At 38.4% G+C, this 23,941-nt stretch overlaps 1 protein-coding gene across 1 annotated transcript in view; it reads right to left on the reverse strand.

The window, feature by feature from the left end:
• LOC149168490 (uncharacterized) overlaps positions 1-18,525 on the reverse strand; it is a 73,375-nt gene extending 54,850 nt beyond the window's left edge. Inside the window, exons 1-2 of the mRNA XM_089428262.1 lie at positions 16,031-18,525; positions 14,460-14,596 (exon numbers count right to left, since the gene is read on the reverse strand). Of these exons, the coding sequence (XP_089284388.1) occupies positions 14,460-14,596; positions 16,031-16,887 (994 nt within the window). The 5' untranslated portion in view covers positions 16,888-18,525. The remainder of the gene's footprint in view (positions 1-14,459; positions 14,597-16,030) is intronic.
• Positions 18,526-23,941: the final 5,416 nt, after the last annotated feature.

Raw genomic sequence — 23,941 nt, forward strand, 5'->3', positions numbered from 1 at the left:
AATCTGATTACCGAACTAGTACAACAATATGGCACAATGGATGGTTAACAACTCAAGATCTAAGCCTTGAAGGTTTTCATTTCTACTTATAAAATGAATTGTGACTGAACTACTCAAAAACCATATTTGATTGAAACTTGAAAGATGTGCCATATATCATGGTTTGGGAAAAAAATCAGACAAGTGGTCAATAAATTGCTATTCTCGGGAATCAAGTTTCACAAGTTTGTGCTCGACAAGTTACAAGATGGTGGTGGGCTAAAGTATGGAAGATGAAGATTTCCATGAAGGCAAAACATTGCATGTGGCTGGCATTAACTAATAAGGTGCACACCTAGTGCTGTTGTTTAGATCCACACCAAAGGTGACAAAGTCCTAAGTCACAACACAAGGACCCAAAGGCAACTTGGAGGGGTCAGGTCACCCACTATCACTTCAATGACCCACTTCCACACCTTGGGTTGGTATAATTGCCAACACAAGGGGAGAATCCCTACACACTAATTCTTTGAACGCTGACAACTATGTTGCAGGAAACCCCAGATTTAGTGGTGTACTAGTACCCGGGATTACCCGAAACGCCGAAACAGGATTGAAACGTCGTTGGTCGTACCGTACAACGTTTTGCAATTTCGAAACACCAAACAGTATAGCGGACGGTGTTTCGGCCACAACAGGCCGAGTTTCAATGGCCAAAAAGAGAAATAAACATTTTTTGGGGCCTTTTTCGACCATCTCAACGAAAGAGGGTGTGGGCCCCAACTAACACCAAAAAACACTAATAAACTCCTTTTTATGTGGTTGTTAGCTAAATTTAATAAAAAACATTACAAATGGAATTCTCTAGAAGATGAGAAGAATAGAATTCTCAAGAAACCCTATGAGCCTCTTCTTTTCTTTAAAAAGGCACTTCATTCACTCAATTCTCACACATTGTTTTGCAAGAAGAGCTTCCTGTAGCAACAACAAGGAATTTATTTGTGTTTTGGAGCATGGGCAACAAGAGGAAGGGCGTGGGCAGCAAGAGAAAGAGTGTGGGCAGCGGCTAGTTGGGTGAGTTTTTGTTAAATTGGCAACTAGGGCCAAACTCCATGAGAGTCAGCTTATTTATTGCAGCTAATATTTTTATTGGATCCCTCTCATCGAGGCGTGTAGGATTTATCTAAAGATCATCCGATTCCGATAAGCATTTATGGAGATATGAATTTATTTTGATTATGGAATTATCATCAAGCCGACCAACAACTTGAGTATGCTCAGAAGCCCAATAGACGTGTATATTCATCATCTACATGTTAGCATAAATCGAAGAGGATTTGAAGTCATTTGTAACTCTATTCAAGTGATCTCCTCTCCACATCTTGGGTTTTTGGAGGAGATACACTATGAATTACACTGGCCTAGTATGATGATGCCCTAATGGAGAACATAGTCATAAATCCGCAGGCAATGGAGATGTATTCATCTACAAATTAAGGAGCAGGTATATGAAGCCGCGGGGATTGACCTATCCGCTAGCAAATGAAACATATATAGACTAGCAAATGAGACACATATACACTGGTAAATGGAGACTCATATACGCAAGCAAATCTGCAGTAAATGACAACATATATACATATTACACACAAGCAATGGCAATGTATATATACACAGGCTATGGCAATAAATATCTATGCAGGCAAAAAGGACGTATTAGGTGCAGTCACAAGGACACAGCTGTGAGCTATGTATTGGGTCAATACTCAAGCCAATCACAGTCTAGGTCATGGAACCGTAGTAAGTTCAGTTGATATATATTATTGTCTTGCCATGATGCATGATGTATATGGGTAGCATGATATATGAGCAGCATGATGCATAATGTATATGGGCAGCATGATATATATGGGCAGCATGATATATGAGCAACATGATGCATGATGTATATGTATTATGAGCAGTATGATACATAATGTATATGGGCAGCATGATATATGAGCAGCATGATGCATGATGTATATGTATTATGCGCAGCATGATGCATGATGTATATGGGCAGCATGATGCATGATGTATATGGGCAACATGATATATAAGCAGCATGATGCATGATGTATATGGGCAGCATGATATAAGAGCAACTTCATCATCTAGATCTAGCACTGCGATGGGGCAGCATGGTGCTACATGGTAAGGTGCGGCAAATGGACGAGATGCAGCACTATGATAGATGAAGAAGTCACCTTAGAGAATCAGTTGAAGTAATATGTCTTCAACTGATCTTTGTAGATATCAAAAGTCAAAGTGTTGACTTCTATTGTAAATGTACTATCTCTCTCACTTTCTCTACTGAATTTTAAAGAACATAAAAGAAGAATTAATCAAGGGTTTCCCCACATTGTGGGGTTTGTCCCTGGCTAGCGCCACATCTTGTGTCCTCTTGTCTTGGCTTGTCTTCTGCGATTTATATTTATGTTCTATCTACAGTTTACTTTAACGCTGATGTGATTGCTAACTATGAAAATTTAAAAAAATTGCTCTAGCATAGAACATACCTAAAATTTAACAGTTTTCATTTCCTAATTTTGCATCATTCATGGCTTCTCAAAGCAGTGTTTCAAGTGCCCCTAAACTGGATGAGTTTTTCATTTTGTATTATTGTAATTTTGTAGCAATCATGGCTTCTCAAAGTTGTGTTTCAAGTGCCCCTAAATCCACTCAAGCAAGCAGGCAACAAGAATATTATCCTTTATGGAAGTATGTTACCAAAGTGAAGCGGATGGGTTCCGGTGGTACATGGGAATGGAAGTGCAATTTATGCAAAAATGAAAAGACCTTTAAGGACTCTTACACAAGAGTGAAGGCTCACATTTTGCATGAAGAGATAAAGGTATTAATGTGTGTGCACATACCAAAACTGTAGAGGTGAGAGCTAAATTCAAGAAAGAGAGTGATGATGCTCAAAGGTTGAAGGATCAAGGAAGCAAAATCGGCATGGGCACTAATCCTCGCTGTCTGATAGCGTTGAGCCAAGGATTGTTCAGGAAGCAAGAAAGAGAAGGGCACTAGAAGTAGAATCAGAGTTATCAAAGCCATCAACTCCAATTCAAGGCAACGGATTGGTGAAAATGCTTGATAGTCAAGGGAGAGAAGAAGTTGACTCAAGAGTGGCAAGGGCCATCTTTGCTTGTGGCATCCCCTTTAATATGGTTTGTTCCCCATATTGGCAAGATTTGGTGAGAGAAATTAACAAATCTCCTCAATGTTACAAGGGCCAAAACTATGAAAGAGTAAGAACAGTTTTGCTGAAGAAAGAGAGGCCACTTCTTGATGATGTTCTGAAACCAATTCATAGCTCATGGGGTAGTACAAGTGTTTCTATTATCTTAGATGGCTAGAATGATACAAGACACAAGCCTTTGATTAATGTCATTGAATCATCACCAAAAGGAGCCATGTTCATCAAAGGAGAAGATTGTTTGGGCAAGATAAAGGATAGTAAGTTCATTGCTAATATTTTAATGTCTGCTATTGAACAAGTAGGGTCAGAAAATGTGGTGCAAGTTATCATAGATAATGCACATGTTTGCAAAGTTGCATGCTTGATTGTTGAGAGTAAATACAATCACATATTTTGGGCTCCTTACATTGTCCACAATTTGAATCTGATTTTAGAAGAGATGGAGGCAAAAAACATAATGGATTAAGAAGGTCACAGGGCGAGCTAGGGAGATTATAAAATTCAACACCAACCACCACCAATCTCTAGCAATATATCAAGAATACTCCAAACTGGAGTTGTTGAAAGTTGTTGAGACACAGCATGTCTCAAACTTCATCATGTTACATCACCTTGTTGATGTTAAAAATGCATTAATGAGTATGGTTGTGCGTCCAACTTGGGCTGAGTGTGTACAAGCAAATTTGGAGAAGGGAAGTAGGATGAGGGTGTTGGTTGATGAAGATTGGTGGAGCAAGATTGATTTCTTGTTCAAGTTCACATCATCTGCTTTTGATCTTCTTCGAGTTGCAAACACAGAGAAACCTTTCTTAGGAGAGGTTTATGATGGCATGGATACCAAGGTTGAAAACACTGTGGAAATTATTACATAGGAGGCTCCCACTCTTCTTTTTGTGGATTTAGATTTTGTTGAACAAGTGAGGTCCAGTATTGTTACCAGGTGGAATGGCTTCAAAACTCCATTGCACACTTTGGCACATGCTCTAAATCCAAAATTTTATGATGAAGAATTTATTGCTAAAAGCAATGGGAAGAGGAACGCTCCACATAAGGACAAGGAGGTGGCCAATGGAGTGAAAAAAGCCTTTCACAGGATATTTCCAGCGTCTTTACAAATTGATGTAAGGCAAGAAATTGCATGTTTTGCTGCTGGAATAGAGGATTTTGCAGACATACCAACTTTGGATGAGAGGATGTCCATGGACCTAGTTAAGTGGTGGACTTGTCATGGGGCAAGTAGTGTTCTTTGCAAAGTTTGATTTTTTTGAACAAGTGAGATCCATTATTGTTACCAGGTGGAATGGCTTCAACACTCCATTGCACATTTTGGCACATGCTCTGAATCCAAAATTTTATGATGAAGAATTCATTGCTAAAAGCAATAGGAAGAGGAAGGCTCCACATAAGGACAAGGAGGTGGCCAATGGAGTGAAGAAAGCCTTTCAGAGGATATTTCCAGCGTCTTTACAAACTGATGTAAGCCAAGAAATTGTCTGTTTTGCTGCTGGGATAGAGGATTTTGCAAACATATCAACTTTGGATGAGAGGATGTCTGTGGACCCAGTTAAGTGGTGGACTTGTCATGGGGCAAGTGGTGTTCTTTGGAAAGTTTGATTTTGTTGAACAAGTGAGGTCCATTATTGTTACCAAGTGAAATGGCTTCAACACTCCATTGCACACTTTGGCACACGCACTGAATCCAAAATTTTATGATGAAGAATTCATTGCTAAAAGCAATGGGAAGAGGAAGGCTCCACATAAGGACAAGGAGGTCGCCAATGGAGTGAAGAAAGCCTTTTAGAGGATATTTCCACCGTCTTTACAAACTGATGTAAGCCAAGAAATCGCATGTTTTGCTGCAGGAATAGAGGATTCTGCAGAGATATCAACTTTGGATGAGAGGATGCCCATGGACCCAGTTAAGCGGTGGACTTGTCATGGGGCAAGTGGTGTTCTTTGCAAAGTCTTGCCACTCGTATTCTATCACAAGTGGCAAGCTCTTCATCAACAGAATAAAATTGGAGCACCTACAGTTTCATTCATAGTGTGAAGCGCAATAGGTTGGGATCGCAGAAGGCAGGGGACCCTGTATATGTGCATTCAAACCTACGCCTTGTGTTTCGTAGGGGTGAAGAATATACAAGTGGACCTCATAAAGGATGGGATGTGGATGCAGAATGTCCATATTTAGAGCTCTCTCTTTCTGCTCTTGATATTTGTGACAATGGTGATGCAAGTGCAACTGGAAGCACTAGTAGAGTCACCTTTTATGCTAAACAAGCATCTTGTTCTATCTTTGTTGATGAGGACGAGGAGTTTTATTAGTAATGATATGTTAATGTAGCCATGATTATCTTTAGTTCATGTTTTATTTCAGTTTCAGCAGATATAGCGTTACATATAAAGGTTGATATTAGAGCCTTGGATGTAAAGCCTCATCTATAAAGGCTAGTTTTGGATATTTGCATCATGTAATCATCTGTTGGAGTTAATTTAAATTTGGATTTCCTTCTAAAATGTCATTTATGTCTCATTCTTTCTTTTCTTGCAAATATTGCGTTATAATTTATTTAATATTATATATATATATATATGACGTTTCAGCCGCATCTCCATTTTCTAGGGGTTGTGCTAAAGGCGTTCTCCGTTTGGGGAACTTTCAGACATTTCAGCATTTCATGCAACTTAGGATGACGATAAATCTATTAGGGTTTGAATGGCTTAATGCTAATTTGGTTTGTTGTTGATAATAAATGGATAATCCATATCTGGGATCAGATGGATTGAACCTATAATATGTATAAATGAAAGATTGTTTTGGTTCAATCTGAATCTGGAAAATCGTATGAGATTCCGATGTGAAATTCCAAATTTGCTAACCTTCAAAATTATCTAACCAAAGTTACTCAAAGGGCAGATTTTCAAGCATGCAATTATTTTTTATCTTTCCAAGAAATAAACAATATAGTGCAGATTTTTTGGAGCAGCCGAAAGTAGTCTTTAGGTTGTAATCAAAATCTAAAATTATGAGTTTGCTGGTATAAGTTTCCAGATCTCAAACAACCAATGAATGGAAAAATTATGCCCCAAGGGATGAATTAATAATTCTGATTTATAAAATAAATTATTCCAAATTTCATTCCAACCAGGAATAAAGAAAGGTTTATGATTTGGTTCATGATTTTCATCAAGGGTTGGAAAGGAATATTGGTGCCTATATATCATTGGGCATATGGCGTCTAAAAAAGCAAGGTCAAAGTGAGCTTATTTCTCTGAATTTAGGTCATTTACAGCAATATGAAGCATTCTAAAGCCAATTATTTGCTGCCTTTTACTCCAGATATTATATCTTTATCCTAATGATAGAAAATACATCAAGCTGAGAGAAGAAAACGTCTATAACTGAAAATAAATGGTTTCAAACTTTCAAGCAACTTCTAACAACGAAAATTAACCTTCATTCACTATTTTCAGCCATCCAAGATGCAGAAATTCAGCAAATCAATAACCCATCCATAAACTCTCAAAAATCAAGGGAAATATTATACTCAGATCAAGCTCCTCATAAACAGCTTAAGTGACAAAAGTTCAACTTTTGTATTCAGCATTTGAGTTCCAAAACCATTAACTTTAAGATCCCACAAGTAAACAAATTAGCAGTAGTCTAGTGTGTCTCAAGTTTCAACTCTCTCCTGAATAAATCAAAGAAGGAATAAAAATACGAGTGTCAATGCCACATGTAGAAGTATCCATCTAGATGAGCCCAAGGAAGTGGGGAAAATCCTCCAAACATGTGAGAATAACCAAAAAAGCTCCAACATTCTTCTTATTCTTCTCCAAGGAAGTCCATCTATGGAAAGAGTGCTAAAACAATCCTCGTGTGGCACATGTGGGTCTCCAATACATACATTGGTGTAGAAAAAGTCTTCATAAAGCAACTTGACCTCCAAGATAAAAAAATTATATATATAATGCAAAGTATAGATCCATGCTAAAGATAACCTCCAGAGCCAAGTCGACTCCATACACAATTCATTGGCATGGTCTATAGTCTAACCAACCTCAAAATGTGCCAACAACTACATCCAAGGGAGAAGAGGTCATAACCACACAAGTACACATGCAAACATTGTTAAAAATTAAACTATATGCCAAGAAGAGGGCACGACTGTGTAAAAGTTGTTAAAAATTAAACTATATGCCAAGAAGAGGGAGCAACCTTGTCCACTAGCAATAAAATAGTCACAAAAAATGGTGATCACCTCAACATGTGTGCACAGAGGAGGCACTCCACCCAGTGTTGCACGAAGCGCCCCCCCCCCGCTCCGAAGCTCCGAAGCGCGCCCCGTACGGAAGCGTCGTATGAAGCGCCTTCCGAAGCGCGCTTCGGAAATTCGGAAGCGCGATTCGCAAATTTTTTTGCGCTTCCTAGAATTTCCAAAGCGCCGGCTCCGAAGCACGCTTCGTACGGCGCTTCGGAGCAGGAAGCGTGCGCTTCACGCACGCTTCCGTACACTTCGGCGGAAAGGGGCGCGCCCAAGGGAGAAAAACAAAAAAAAAAAAAAAAAAAAAAATTTAAAGTTATGTTCACTCAACCTTAAGGGGGTGGGTTAGGGTGAGGTTAGGGTGAGGTTAAGGTGAGAAATGAAAAGAATAAAGCCCCCATTCATTCCTCATTTTCTCACTTTGAGTTTATGAGAGTTGGAGAAGAGAAGAGAGGAGAGGAGAAGAGAAGAGAGGAAAGGAGAGGAGAAGAGAGGAGAGCTTGGAGGAGTGAAGAAGGAGGAGCTAGGAGAAGGAGGAGTAGCTTGGAGCAAGAGCTTGGAGGACTTCATCTACAAGAGCTAAAGAGGTAAGTTCAAACCCCAAACTCCCTTGTTTTTTTGAAAAAAAAATTGTATTTTTCTCCTCCCTCTCCTACTCTTTCCCATTGTTTCTACTTGCTCCTTTATTTACAGGTTGTCGTTGTCCACCACCTATATCCATATTCCAAGGTGGTGTTCTTTTGGCTTCTATGTATCATTCCACTCTGGTTTTAATGATGGCAAGGGTGAGGAATAGAAGGGAAGAAATAGAAGAGGACATTGGTGATGGTCCTAATAGTAGTGACCCAATGTATGATGAGGAGGAAGGGTTTGAAGAGGAAGGGGATGAACTTGAAGGGGACACTGAAACACAAGATGGGAAAGCTACATCAACACCCTTGTGGAACTATGTGACCAAACTTGATGGGGGAAAGGGTGGTGGATCTTACAAATTTGTGTGCCCTCATGGTTGTCATGGAGGAAAACCATATTGTGGTTCATATACCCGTCTGAGGAGGCATCTTTGTGGGGTGCTGGACAGTGATGAAAAAAGGGTTCTGTGGGAGTACAAATTTGCCCAAACATTTCAACTGAAGAAAGAAGAAAATACATCCAAATAGAGATGGCTGCACAACAAAAAAACAAGAAACAAAAAACTCATTCTGAATCAAGTGCAACCTCTAAATTTGGTAGTTGCTCATCTCCTCGTGGTACTTCTGCAAGCTCTTGAGGTAGAAGAACAATAGGGGATTTCCTTAATGTTGCTGGGAGGGATGATGTGGATGGAAAGATAGTTCGTTTTCTTTGTGCTTGCGGTGTACCATTCAATGTGCTTCGCTCTCCCTATTGGCATGAAATGGTAAAGGCCATCAATGAAGCCCCAAAAGGATACAAGGCCCCCAACTATGAGAAAGCTAGAACAGTGTTATTAGAAAGAGAAAAAGCTAAGGTTCAAAGAGCTTTGACACGTTTTACAAATGAGTGGGTAGATTCTGGGGTATCCATTGTATCAGATGGGTGGACAAATATTAGATACCAACATTTGATAAATGTTCTTGGTGTTTCTTCTAGTGGTGCAGTATTTATTGCATGTCATGACTCCTCCTCCATCACTGCATCTGCACAAAACATTGCAGATCTCCTATTGAAATCAATCAAAGATGTTGGTCCGAATAATGTGGTTCAAGTGATCACAGATAATGCAGCAAATTGTAAGGCAGCAGGAAAAATTATTGAGCGTACTCATCCACACATCTTTTGGTCTGGGTGCCTGGTTCACACATTGAACCTTTTGATGCATGATATTGTGAAACACAAAGAATGTGGGTGGATTGCTGAGGTTTACAGGAAAGAGAAGCAGCTCATTAAATTCATCACAGGGCATACAAGGGTAAACTACTTCTATGGCACTTACTCCAAGTTGCAATTGCTTAAAATTGCAAAGACAAGATTTGCTAGTTATTACCTCACCTTTAGGCAGCTAGTGAAGGTGAGACAAGCTTTAACTAATCTGGTGTGTGCTGAAACATGGGATGAAATTAACACTGACACAGATGGTGCTAATGCAGTCAAGGACACTGTTCTTGACAGTTACTTTTGGTCACAGGTTAAATATGTTTTGCAATTCACCAAACCAATTTATTACATGATCAAGTTTGCAGATTCAGATCGACCAGTAATTGGGGAGGTGTATGAGCAAATGGATAGCATGTTGGGGCAGATTAAAGACATTGTTGAGCCTAGAGATACCACCTTGTACAATTATATTCGTGTAGAGGTGCAAAACCGATGGGAAATGCTAAATATTCCATTGCATGCATTAGCATATGTTTTGACACCTAAATACTATCATCCATCATGGCTTTCAACACCAGCACCTGGGGGGGAAGCAGGAGAAAACCACACCAAGATCAAGAGGTTCACCAAAAATATATGGCTGCATTGAGTAAATTAATCCCTGATGAGGAGGACGCTGCATTGGTACGGAGACAGGTGAGCAACTATACGCTCAACACTGGTCCATTTGGGAGCATGCATGCAATTAAAGATCGAGAGACTTTTTCTGCTCTTGAGTGGTGGAACATGCATGGAGGGGGTACTCCACTTCTACAGAGTTTGGCATTGCGGGTGCTATCACAGGTGGTAAACACTTCTTCTGCAGAGAGGTGTTGGAGCTCTTATTCTTTCATCCACAGTGTTAAAAGGAACAGGTGAGGTTTAGACCGGGCAGAAAGCTTGGTTTATGTTCATTACAACTTGCGATTGTTGTCCCATTACTGTGAAGATGCAAAGTCTAATAAAGACTTGTTGATTTGGGACAAGAATCCAGAGGAGCCCAATTTGGAGGATGGAGTGTTGCAACTAGAGCAATTAGAGGATGCTCTTATCCAGGTATGTCCATTGTGGTATGAAATTTCCAATTTTCCCTTATAAAGCATTTCTCTAATTCATGTTTTTAATTTTTTTGTTAACTAGTGTTTTTTTTTTTGCATGAATTTTTTGAGCGATTCTAGGATGATGATGACCGTGTTGATATGCCACCACCCCCACCCCCATCTGGTCCCTTGGTTCCTAGGTTCCATGGTTCAACACCAACAGCAGGGGGTTCTTCTTCATCAGTTTCAGTGCCACGACTTCCACAGGCACCATCTTCTTCATTGCCACCACGTGGAGGCCCGCCACCACGTTCTATTCGTGGTGGAAGGAGGAGAGATTAGCAGATATATTCACAATCTACTACTTTTTGTCATAGATTACTCATTAGACTTGTAGACTTGTGAATTTGAATTTTGAACCTTTTTGGCTTGGCGGTGACCAAGTGACATATTTTGTAAACATTATTATTTGAATTTTGGACATGACAAATGTTGACAGTTGCTCACTTGCTAGATAAATCATAATATGCTCTATGTTTTATGTTTTATAATATGCTTAAATGTTTTATGTTTTATAATATGCTTAAAAATTTGATGTATGTTTTGTAATAGCTAGAATATAGATGATTGTTGTACATACTAGTAACTACAATGGAATCATGGATGCCATATCTATCTTGATTTATGCAAAAATATGCATGTTTTCATGTCTTCTACAATTAATTTGGTATTTGGGATGTTTGTTTTGAGTATAAATGCAAAAAAATATAAAAATATATATATATATATATAGCAGACGCTTCCGCGGACGCTTCGCTTCCTAGATTTTTGGAAAATGACGCTTCCGCTTCCAAAAAACGCTTTCGCTTCGCTTCGTGCAACATTGGCTCCACCTAAAAACCACCACAATCATCATAACAAACCAGTGGGTGTGAAAAACAGCATTAGGAACAAGGGCACTAATGTAGGAGGCATCCATACAATAAAGTGATGCGAAAATTGTTCATAATAGTAGCATCGGATAGGTACTTCCACACAAATCTAAGTTTCTAGACGTGTGGAAGTCGTCCAAAGAACCCTTAACCTTAGCAATTACCTTAATTAATGGAATTTTACAAAAAAAAAAGGCGAGTTAATCTAATGAAATGCAAAGGTTATTTGCATTAGTGAATTAGATGAATTTCAATCATTGAAATCAACCGTCAATTACTTTGGAATTAGAGTTGTGAATTCGATCAATAACTCAAACTTATAAGAGGAAGGCTAGGCTAAGGAAGAAGACACATCTAATGAAGACAAGACAGTGAGATAGTGAGATCTTAGTGACTGGGTAGAGAAGAGCATCCATCCAAGTGTGCAAGGTTTGAGGAAGAGTGCCAAGGGCAACAAGGGAGAAGGATCCAGATCAACTGGCAAGATCAAAGGACAGTCTGCAGAAGGTTCTATCAGCTGGAATAACTCCAGATTTTTAATGTATTTGTATTTTTTTCTCAACAGGCTAATATCCCAGTGAGCTCTTGTATCCTGAAGATTAGGTTAATGAAATAACAGATTTGAAGGGCAGAAACTTATGCGTGCATGTGTTTGAGATTGGTGTATTAGTTTGTTTCCGTTGTATCTTTTATCTATATGTCAAAATCTCGGCAGGGATTTTTATTCAATGGATCTACAATAATAATTAATTTACAGCGACGAATCTACTAGGTTAATAAATCGTCAGTGGCTCAAGTAAAAGAAATTAACAAAAACAACCATTAAATCAACACAATCATCCTCATCATGTATGCATAAAGAGAGTGCTCCTCTAAAAACCATAGTACTCATGATACTCGAGTGAATGAAGTGCATATACACATCAAATAGCCTAGGGCAATCACGCATGATGTCTGAACCCACATCGAACATAGGAGTGAACCACCAAAATGCCTACGAACCATATAAAAATAGTGATGATCATCGTAGAATAGAAAGGTGACAATGTGATATGCACTCTCCTAACCAATGAACAATAAAGCCATCATCACAATGCTGAAACCAAAGGACTTGAAATTAATATCAATATACAGGGACATCAAGCAATCACTTTGCACTAAACACTTTTTTCTACACATCAGAGCACCCAACCGTTGCGTAGTGATCACTTCAGGAGAACCATAAAGGTAATGCTAGGAAAGGTGTGCACTTCCATAATATGTCCCTGGATAAGTATATATTAAATATAACAAAGTGCTCAGAATCATACCCATGCATCATACAGGGTATCACCCAGAAAATGCTTCAAAAAAGACAAAAGGAAGGACCTAGTATTTGCTTGCAATGCAGGCAGGGAGCAGAGACTACTCAGCTCTTATCTGTTGATCCTGTAATTGTGGAAAGATTTAAGGATATGGATTGGCATTCCTGAGCTCTGGAATGAAAGCTGTATTGAAGAATGATTTAAGGTCTTCTTTTACAAAAAGGAGAAAAAAATTATGACAGTTCCATTCCTTGCTCGGTGGGAGTATGGATAGCCAGCAATTCGGTGATATTTGACAATAGACACCTTCCCTCCTTCCAGATTCCAGAACAGATTTGTGCTATATTACAACATTAAAAGCCTAAAAACAATCTGACTTTCAGGCAAGCGAGGCAGGTGATGATGGATAAGACCATGCCATGGGGGTTCTTCAATGGAACCTGACAAGGACCAGTGCCTCAATACAGCTTTGTAGTTCTTTACCTTTTTGAAGCTAACCTCTACAAGTTCAAAGCTAATTTGGTAAAAGGGTCCACTAACCTTGGTGAATTCATGGGGTTAAAACATCAACTTAAACTGGCCCTGGATAAGTTCCAGTACAAACTTCCGGAATATGGTGATTCTTTATTGGTTACCAAATAGATGAAGAAATTTCTCAGGTACAGAATATTACTTTACGTCCACTTACAGAACAACTCCAGGAAGTTCCAGGAAATTCAAAAGCAAGTCTCCTCTTACCAGAGGAGCATTTTCATATTAAGCAAGTGCTGGATAGCACTGTCTGTTCTATAATTCAAGAAAATATGTTGTTTTAAGTGGTGTGAATTAGATCTATGGGATCATAGACACATTTTTGGGTCTGTAACACATCATGTTACGGATTTTTTTTAGAGCTTTTTAGGAGGATAATTAAACTTCTGGGTACTACTTTGAACAATATTTTAACAGGGAATACTCTGTTGAACAGTATCATTTCAGATATCTTTTGAAGATCTGTCTAGCCACAAGATGGACAGACGCAATTTCTGTACTATGGCAGGTGTACGTAAAGAGTCTGTTTTTTGTTCTAGGTGAAATAAAAGATGCATATTTTTCTTTGGGGAAAACAGATCCCCAATAAAAAAACATATTTTAAAAAAATGTACGGCTCATTAAAATGAAATAGAAGACTAGTTTTACTATGGGGTCATACTTATTCTAAATAAAAATGTACGCAGCTAGTTTTGTTATGCAGTTGTTTGTGCTGTATTGTACCAGTTTTGAATAAGGATTCAGAAGCTTAAAAGTAAAAAGTGTGAGTGCATGAAAGGATCCTGGTAGTATATGTTATAATTAAGCTGCAGGAGGAAGTTTGTCAAAGTCAAACATCTTCCTTGCATTTTGAAAAAAAAAAATCAAATAAATACAAATTAGTTCCTCCTTTTGTTGTTGAGTATCTCATTCCACAAAGTGGCTGGAAATACATCTATAATCTACCCTAATGTAAATCTCTTATATGTTTCCAGGTGTACTCCAATGCAAGACACATGAATATCTACGATGTACATATATCTGGGATAAAAGAATATAGCAGTTTGCCACAATGACTGCATCTGCAGCAACCATCTAAATATACTCAAACGTTGGTGAAACATGTCAGTATTCCATGGATTGCACAACAACAGACTAAGCTAAAACAAGAATCAGAAGTGCCCTTGAAGGTGTTTTAGACTCACAATAACAGCTGATGTAATTAATTCTTAGGAATAACTTGTAAATAAAATTAATGAATTTTTGTAAGAACAAATACAGTAAATGAGTGCCTTGTTATTCTATAGTACCATAGAAACTGGGTGCAAATCTGGCAGAATTGACAGCCATTGCATCAGGCTGTGGCTTCCTTCTCCGCTCATTGTGTCCAGCAAGACGCCTTCGACAGCTACGTTTTGCATCATCAAATTCCGACAAAACATGAAACCTACATACAGGTCAGGGCATGTAGAAAAGAGAAGCTTAATTGAATGATAATGTACTAAATATCATGCCACTGCCTAATAAACAATTGTCTTTTGCTAAATCAGAAAATACAGAGTTTATCATGTGTTCAAATGCAAAGGTGGACAAGAGCAAAAAAGTGTTGGAACTCGAAATAAGATACTTTACACCTACTACATGGTGGACATAAATTTTATTCAAATTACCATTGGCTGCTGTGCTGATAGCTATAATCCAAGAATTTGATATACCAAAAATAAAAATCTACAAGAGAGGAAATTTATGAATATTCCCTAAAAAGAATGATAAAATTATTTCCTGTATATATACAGCAGAAATCTTACACTTAGGTCGAAAAAATAGAGCAACGCTTTTAACCAAAAAATACACAAGATAGATTGCACAACAATGAAAAAAGGTTTCCAACTTTGCATTGGCACATGGGACCAAAATAGGGCAATTACAGATAGAGTCCAACTGCATCAAAAGGGGATGCTTGTAAAACTGTATGAATTCTATGCTTGTAAAACTCTGTGAATAAATAATGTGCTAAAGGAGAATATAAAAATAGAAAGTACAGCTTTGAATCAGGAGATATACACTTGAAATTTTGAGCTCTTTTCATTTTATTGATTTCGAAAGATAGGATAAGTGAATAACAATATGACAGCAATGAGCAGTTGTGCTTTTTAATAAGAAAAAAACAGAATTAAGATTGACTTTCTGAGAAAAATAGCCTTCAGAGAACAGTATCCTCAACTTTAATGAGGATGAAGCTGAAACATAAATCGACACCACCCTTGCTTTGGGCTCAAATAGAATTAGGTAGATCTTGAGAAGCAATGCTCCTCATTGCAATGGAAGAAGATTTTAACAAGCTACTAAAGACGTCCCATATAGCACACATACAGAACAACTCTTAACAACTGTGAAATCCAATTTGCTTGTGAAATCCATAACTAGTAACCTAAGAAGAACATCACATGATTTTCAGCATTTTACAGCCTACTAAACCAAAAGACTTGTATAGAGGCTAAAAGAACGAAAAGGGTGTCAGTAGATTAATATATGCAGATATCCAAAGGCACAAATTAATGGCATCCTATATCATGCCTCTTTTGGTTGCTTGAGTGGCCTGTGCCAACGTCCCAAGACAGTGAGAAAACGGAATCTGACAAGAATGGAGTTAGGTTTGGATCCTGAGCTTCAGTGCTCAAAATCCAACAATTCTTACATCACCAAAGGCTAACTGCCTTCAATAGTATAAAAAAATAATATATCAGCAGCACATTATAGTTTATTAGCACATGATTGTTTATTATCCCTGTTTCGTATACAACGACTTTATATGAAAAAGAAGTGCACAGAAAACCAACAGACATTTGCATTAAGAGGAATAAATGCCCAATGTCCAAACCTGCTGCACTGCTGGCAGAAACGTTGCTCAAGACCCGCCACCATGACTTTGGCGGACTTGGAATGGATCTCACAAACTTTGTGCCTGCGATGGTAGTCTTTTGAACTCGTAAGATCTGCATTGCAACCTTCAACTTGACAACGTGCAGATTGCATGTGCGGTTTTTTTACACGAGTAGGCAGGGGACCAGGGAAAGTCGCTATAGGCGTTGCTCTTATTTGACCCCCTCCAGAGATATCTTCAAAATAAGTCCTCTTGCCAAGCTTCAAACCTATATGAGATTCTCCAGAGCATGCAGAAACTGGGATTGCTACTGCAGAACTGTTTTTCTCCGTGTTTTCGATATCCTTGTCCTCCGCATGACCAGTCCTAGCCTTGAATTTAGAATCTTTGGAACACCTATGTGGCTCTTGATGTTCCTTGGTGCCACAGCAATGCTTACCGCCATTAAGCTCCACATCCTCCCTCTTTTGAGAGGACTTTCCTCTTTCTGACTCATCTGTTCTAGGTCCTACTTGGCTTCTCAAGTCCAAGAAATCAACATCCCTGTCCTCCATATCACTGGACTCCATGGACCCCGTCTTGATTCTACAGAGATCTGGCTCAACCTTGAGTGAGCAATCCACAGAAACCGAGCTTCTTGAAGATGACCCATACCCAAAAGTTGATCCAGAGCCACAGCCAGGAGAATACACAGACCCATTATGGACTGAACCGTCATCCATCAGAGTATCCCCACCACCTACTGTTTCATTTTCCCATTGAGCCCTCTTTTCAACGTCAGTTCCTCTATTGGGAAATAGCATTATATTTTCCCACTCCCATGGAGAGGAAGACGCCTTCATGTCCCAGTCCATGAGTACGCTGTTTCCTGAAAGGCTTGTTTTTAGAGTCCAAGTGAAACCATTACCAGAAATGGTAAGGACCTCTCTACACCATCTTCGGCCCTCAAAACTTAACCTGATGCCTAAAATTCTCCGCCATGATTATCATCTCACTAATCTGGTCGATTCCATGGATTCCAGGAATGAAAAGGAGTGTTGTCGATCCACTTGTAGATGAAGTACCTGCTTATATATACAACAACATGTACAGACGTGCCAGGAAAGATAAGGAAGCACTGGTCCAGTACGAGAGCTGCTTCCTTGTTCAACTTACGTGCCCAAAAAAAGTAGAAACGGCACTCCCAGACCCATTAAGCAGACCAATGATAAGGAACAAATGCAATTGAAATTTTAACAGTACTGTTTCCAACAAATGCAGCTATGGACGTCCAGCGTCAGGTACAGACGCGATTACAGAATGAGATTCACAGGTTTCCAACTTACTATATGCAACAAAAGGAGCACAGAAATTAAAGTAACACTCCCTAAGACAATGAGGCCCCTATAAACCATGAGACAGAGTACTCAACTACCGATGACATATCAACACAGAATCAGTCACCCACAAATGCATACGCATACACGCATTACCTGGTCTGGCATGGTATGGGCGTTATCTCACCAAACGTTTTACCCAGTGGACATTGGGCTTTCTCATTGCTAAAGAAAGACGGAATGAGAGAGCAGGTATTGCTCTCCACACAACAGAGACATGGAGTTACCTATACTATACTATTGGGCTCCAAACCACCGAAAACATGTGAGCAATCGTCGCAGTAGAAGGTACTTAAAATTATATTATATTAGCTACGTTATCCTGCACGGTACAGAAATATCCAAGCCTCGCTCCGGGACCGTAAGAGATTGTTAAATTTGTTTCAAAATGGAGATGGTCAAAGCGATTTGCCTCGCCTTCGTATCGCTATGATCGGACATGATAATAATTAATTTGAAGTTTGGCAAGCTCTCTCAGTATGCCGCAAAATCTTATTGCATTTATGCCCCTCGTCCCACCGCACGTTTGTGCGACATGTACACCGCCTTCCTCAACGCGTCACCATGAAGACGCCTCTTTTCCGCTGACTCATCGGTTCCCACACCCTGCCAAACTGTAGATCTGTACCTCACCCCTGTACATCTTTCCGATAGCGTAATGGGCAGTGACAGGGGTTTGATGAATGTAGCTCATTTTTTCTCTCCCACCACTTCCTTCATGAATGCAGCTCATTTTTTTCTCTCCCCACCACTGCCTTTCACCTGTACCCTTCCAATCCCAGTATGGAGATGTGCTCTGCTTGTCAGTGTCGGCAGAACCTCGACCCTGTCTCTTCAAGTACCACCATTACCCCCATGGCTTTTCAATACTACATTGAAAAGTTAATGGTGATTCAGAATTTCTACTGTACTTCCTTAACTATTTAGAGTTTTATAGCACTCAAAAAAACACAAGACTTTGGGCACCGGGCATGGCCCTCCTCCGCCCCTTTTTGGATCCGAAACGGCGAACATGATCTATCCAAGATTCAGAGATCTAACACAATGATTCCACCAAAAAAAGGGTAAAGGCAGACACTGATTCTATTCATAAACAACGATCATTGTTTGTGGACATCTCTTCCGTATGCTAATTATGTAATCAAATGATTTTCTCTTCTTCCATCCATAAATTTAGTTAAAAATTAGGAAAAAAATCATTTTTATTATGAATATTTCAAAAAATAAAAATAATATTCTATAAATCTGATATATAAACCTGATTAGATTTCCAAATTTTTTAAAATTAAGTTAAAATATCTCATTGGAAAACTTTCATCAAAATTGGATATGTTTCACATTAAATGAAATTATTTTTTCAAAATTAGGTTAAAACATCTCAATGGAAAACTGTCATTAAAATTGAATATTTATGTGTCAAAAAGATGTCATTAAAATTGGATATTTATGTGTCAAAAAGATAACAAATTTATGTGTCAAAAAGATAAAAAAGACGATCAAAGCCAAAGTCATTGTCATAATTGTTCTACAAATTATTTTTAGACTCATAGACTTTAAAATATTTATTTATTTTTACGTTATTTAATTATTTAATATTCATTTTATTTAAATTGGGATTTTTTTATTACTATCATTAAACTATAATTCTTTGTTTTATTGGGAAGGATAAATACTCGCTTAAATTTATTTTAACTTCGAATCTACGAAACACGCATCTAGAGGATCAAATCTATTTTCATTCTAAAGGACGTTTGCACCTCAACACATTTCATCGTCTCATGCATGCTTGGTAGATTCGAAGTTTAAATAAATTTAAGCGAGTATTTATCCTTCAAAATAAAGCAAAGAATCATAGTTTAATGGCAGTAATAAAAAATCTCAATTTAAGTAAAATGGATATTCAATAATTAAATTATATATATATGTGTGTGTGTGTGTGTGTGTGTGTGTGTGTGTGTGTGTGTGTGTGGGGGGGTTAGAGAATGCCCCTTGAGGCAATTAGAAATCATCTAATAACAAGAAATGCAACCAAAAAAAAAAAAGTATTATTATTTCCATAGTAGTAATTCCTCCAACATCTAACATTGCCAAATTTTCATTGATCATAAAAACTATTAAATATTTTCAATTTTCGATAAAATGAATAAAATTTTATTAGTTAATTTAGAAATTAGTTAGTTACGACTACCTCTCATGGAAATGGTCATAGATGAATGACTTACTTGACTTAACGCGGTTGAATCCCAAAAAATGATATCTAATATAATGCACTTCCAAAACTCCAAATACTTAATGTTGACACATAATCCTCACGATTGGGTGATGAATTTATCTAAATAGTTAAATTAGGAATGTGAACAGTCATCGAGAGATGAACTGAGCAGTCACACCCTTTTGTATATAACAATAGCATACCTAATGAAATAAATCGAATCAGTTTTACTGCCTATTGGAGTTACTCCCTAGCCTGACATGGTATCAAAACCAGTTCTCAAAATAAGTTGTAACTCCCTTCATTTTTTCTACTGTGGGTTGTACGCTGGTCTGAGCACTGTCCACTGAGCGCTGTCCTCTGTCGTTCTAACCTGAGCATTGTTCTGACTGAGCTCTGTCCTCTGCGTTGTGTTCCATTGCCTCAACGCCTCTGTCCTCTGCGTTTTTTCAGTGAATTGATAGTGAATGGTGTGTGAGCGCAACGGAAGCGTGATGAGCCCAGGTGGTGCCGGAGCGGAGATCTCATAAGTTTTGAACGCGGTATCACAACTGTTTTGAACGCGGTATCTCATACGATCCAATGGTATGGTGAATGGTTTCAAATACATTCTGAATAGTTCGAATGCTATGCAACATTACAAGCCACGGTATCTGGTGATTTTGTTTGAAATACGTTTTGAATGCTGCCTGAATACGTTTTGAAGCTGCCTGAAATACGTTTTTGAAGCTGTTGTTTCACATAAGTTTTCAACGCTGGTTATATAAGTCCGAATGCTGCCTGAAATACGTTTTTGAAGCTGTTGTTTCACATAAGTTTTGAACGTTGGCTATTTCAAATACGTTTTCAATGCTGCTATTTTTAATACATGCGCTAGCCTCCATATAACTTGGTTCACCCATACCTTCATATGTTTGATGCTTTGCCGAGGTTAACCGCTGTAAATTACAGTTCAAAGAATGCGCATGACCATGGTATTTATAGGTGAAGTTATATAAGATTTATAAGGTGGAGTTTTATGAGATTTATATAAGATTTATAAGGTGAAGTTTTATGAGATTTATATGATGGACTTATATGAAACTTATATGAGGTTTATGTGAGGTGAATTTATACAATGATGGATTTATATGGGTCACATTGTGGATTTGAAATCTTTTGAGAATGCCTTTTTTAGTACATTGGTAGAAGTATTATTTTCTATCAGCAAAAGTTTTTTTTTTTTTACACAATGCATTCAATCATATCCATGGTAGAAATAGTTCTCACTGGCAAGGAGAACTATCCTGAATGGTCCCGGATGATAAAACACACCCTCATCTTCAATGAGTTGTGGAAAGGAGTGTGTGTCGGAGAAGGAGACAATGACCCAGTACAACCTACCTCAGACAAAGAGCTCGTCATTTGGGAAAACAAGAACAGCAAATCTTATGCAATAATCGCAGCATCTGCAAATGAAGAGGTGAGTCACCATATTTCGTCATATTCAACTGCCTTTGAAGCCCTACAAAAACTGAAAGAACTCTATGACTCACATTCTGCACTTGAAGTTGTCCAACTCATGATTAAACTCTTCACTCTTGAACTGCAAAATAATGATCCTCTTGCTCTTGCATCTGAAGTAAAGTCTATAATGCATGATATCAAATCTACTAAGGTTGAGCTAGATATCCCTCTTATTGATTTTCTCAAGGCACTTTATCCTACTTACTCCAATTATCTTGAGTCTTTGCAAGCAAATGGAAATCTCAAATATATAACCTTTGACTCTCTTGTGAAAAAGTTTGCTGAAAGAGAGAAAGCTTTTGGAAAGAAGACAACCCCTGAGTCTTCTGAAGAGACTGTGTGCCTTGCTCATAAAGAAAAGCATCATGCTCAAGATTCTACAAGAGGAAGAGGTGGACGAAGAGGAAGAGGAAGATATTTCAGAGGCAGGGGGGCAGACATTCTCAAGGAGAAAAGGCAGATCTGCATTGCATTCGCTGTAAAAGAAATGAATCACATGATGCCTCTACATGCAAGCTACCATGGGACAAAATTGAGCAGAAAAGAAACCAACAGAAAGGTAAAAATGATGATACAAACAAAGGTAAAGCACCTGAATCCTCTCACTATGTTGAGGCACAATGTAACATTGGAGTAAATGAAGATTTGTTTAATGCTTCACTTACTTCATGGAAAAATGATTGGTTGCTTGATTCAGGAGTGACCTATCACATGACTCATCGAAAATATTTTTTTGAAGATTTCACTGACAATGTTGATGGAGCAGTATACTTTGCAGATCAATCAAAAATCAAGCCATCAGGGCTTGGCACAATCAGGCTTAAACTGCCTGGTCTTCCAGACTTTCTTCTGGATCATGTTCTATATCTCCCACAGCTCAAGAGAAACTCGTTGTCCTTGGTCCACATCCGCCAGCAAGGTCACTCCATTCATATGTTTGATGGCAAGCTTGAGGTAAGAAAAGCATCTGACCACTCACTTGTCATGAGGGGAATAGAAAAAGAAAGGCTTCTTAAGCTACAAGGAACATATGCTCATGCATAACATTTCTCATACAATTCTCATCATGAAGAAGGTACACTTCCATCAAGTTTATTATGGCATGCTAGATTTGGACATTTAAACTATGACAGTCTCCGCTTATTGAAGAAAAATGGTGTTGCTGGTTTGCCTACAATTCCTAGAAAACTTAAGCAATGTGATGCTTGCATTCTAGGAAAGCATAGCAAACAGTCTTTTCATGATTCACATTCAAGAGCACATAGGAAGCTTGAACTTATTCATTCAGATTTATGTGGTCCAATGCTTGTTGCTTCTGCAAATGGAAATAAATATATCATGACATTTATTGATGACTACACCAGAATGTGTTGGGTTTATTTATTGAAGAACAAATCTGATGCTTTTCAAACATTCAAGAATTTTCGTAAATGGATTGAAAATGATGCACAATCTCATATTGGGTCTATTCGCACTGATAATGGAAAAGAATATACATCAAATGAATTTGAAAACTATCTTCGCCAACATGGGATCAAACATCAAACAACTGTGCCTTATAATCCCCAACAGAATGGTGTAGCTGAAAGAATGAATAGAACAATCTTGAATATGGTACGATCCATGCTTTTCTTCAAAAATGTAAAGATAATGTTTTGGGCTGATGTTGTTCTATGTGCTGCATATATAAAGAATAGATGCCCATCTAATGCTATAAGAAACAAGACTCCTTATGAATTGTGGTATGGACATGTTCCTTCGGTAAAACATCTCAGGGTCTTTGGTTCCACCTGTTATGCTTTGATACCAAAGGTACATAGAAACAAATTTGGTGCTAGAAGTCGTAATTGTATCTTCCTGGGGTATTCAAACACCTCCAAAGCATACCGCCTCTATGATGAAGTAAATAAAAAGTTTGTTATATCTAGAGATGTAATTTTTCTTGAATCATCCAAATCTGATAATGTTGTTGAGCGGCAACTTGATCGCTTGGATAAATTCGCAAAAACAAAATCATTTCAAGAATTTGATAATCAGATTCCACATCTTGAAGGGGGGATTCCTATTCTAGATCAACATATGGAATCTTCTTCTGAAGAACACTCTCCCCCGAATGAAACTCCAACAACGGATGATGCTTTAAGTGATGTAATTGATAGAATTGGGAGACTCAATCTTCATTCAATCCCAACTCAATCAACAGAACAGCCTGGACCATCTCAGAAAGGTCCCCCAAAGTGGCTGACAAAGACACTTGAAAGTGTTCATCCTGATGAAATTGGAAAAACAGGAACCAGAAATTCAAACCGACAAAATGGAGGTGATGTAGATGACTCTAATTCACCTATTGATATGGATGTTTCTTATGATTGTGAATTGAACTTGTCTACAGATTTTGAACCAACTTCCTTTAAAGAAGCTGCTTCTCATGATGAATGGAAAGAAGCGATGCAAAAGGAGTATGATGCCCTCATAAAGAACGGCACTTGGAAGCTGGTTGATCCTCCATTTGGAACCAAACCAATTGGCTGCAAGTGGGTCTACAAGAACAAGTACAAAGCTGATGGCTCACTTGACAAGCACAAAGCTAGGCTTGTGGCAAAAGGTTTTGCACAGAAGGAAGGGGTCGACTATGAGGAAACTTTTTCCCCCCACAGCAGAATGGGCCACCATCCGGACAATCTTTGCACTAGCAGCTCAGAACGGTTGGAAAGTCCATCAAATGGATGTAAAAACTGCCTTCTTGAATTGAGATCTAAAAAAGAATGTTTTTATGTCCCAGCCTGAAGGATTTGTTGTGAAAGGACATGAACA

Source organism: Pinus tabuliformis, chromosome 4_2 (genome assembly GCF_031772625.1).
Source record: "Pinus tabuliformis cultivar Carrire ecotype Pingquan chromosome 4_2, CPIR1, whole genome shotgun sequence".
In the NCBI taxonomy this organism is placed as follows: Eukaryota; Viridiplantae; Streptophyta; class Pinopsida; order Pinales; family Pinaceae; genus Pinus; species Pinus tabuliformis.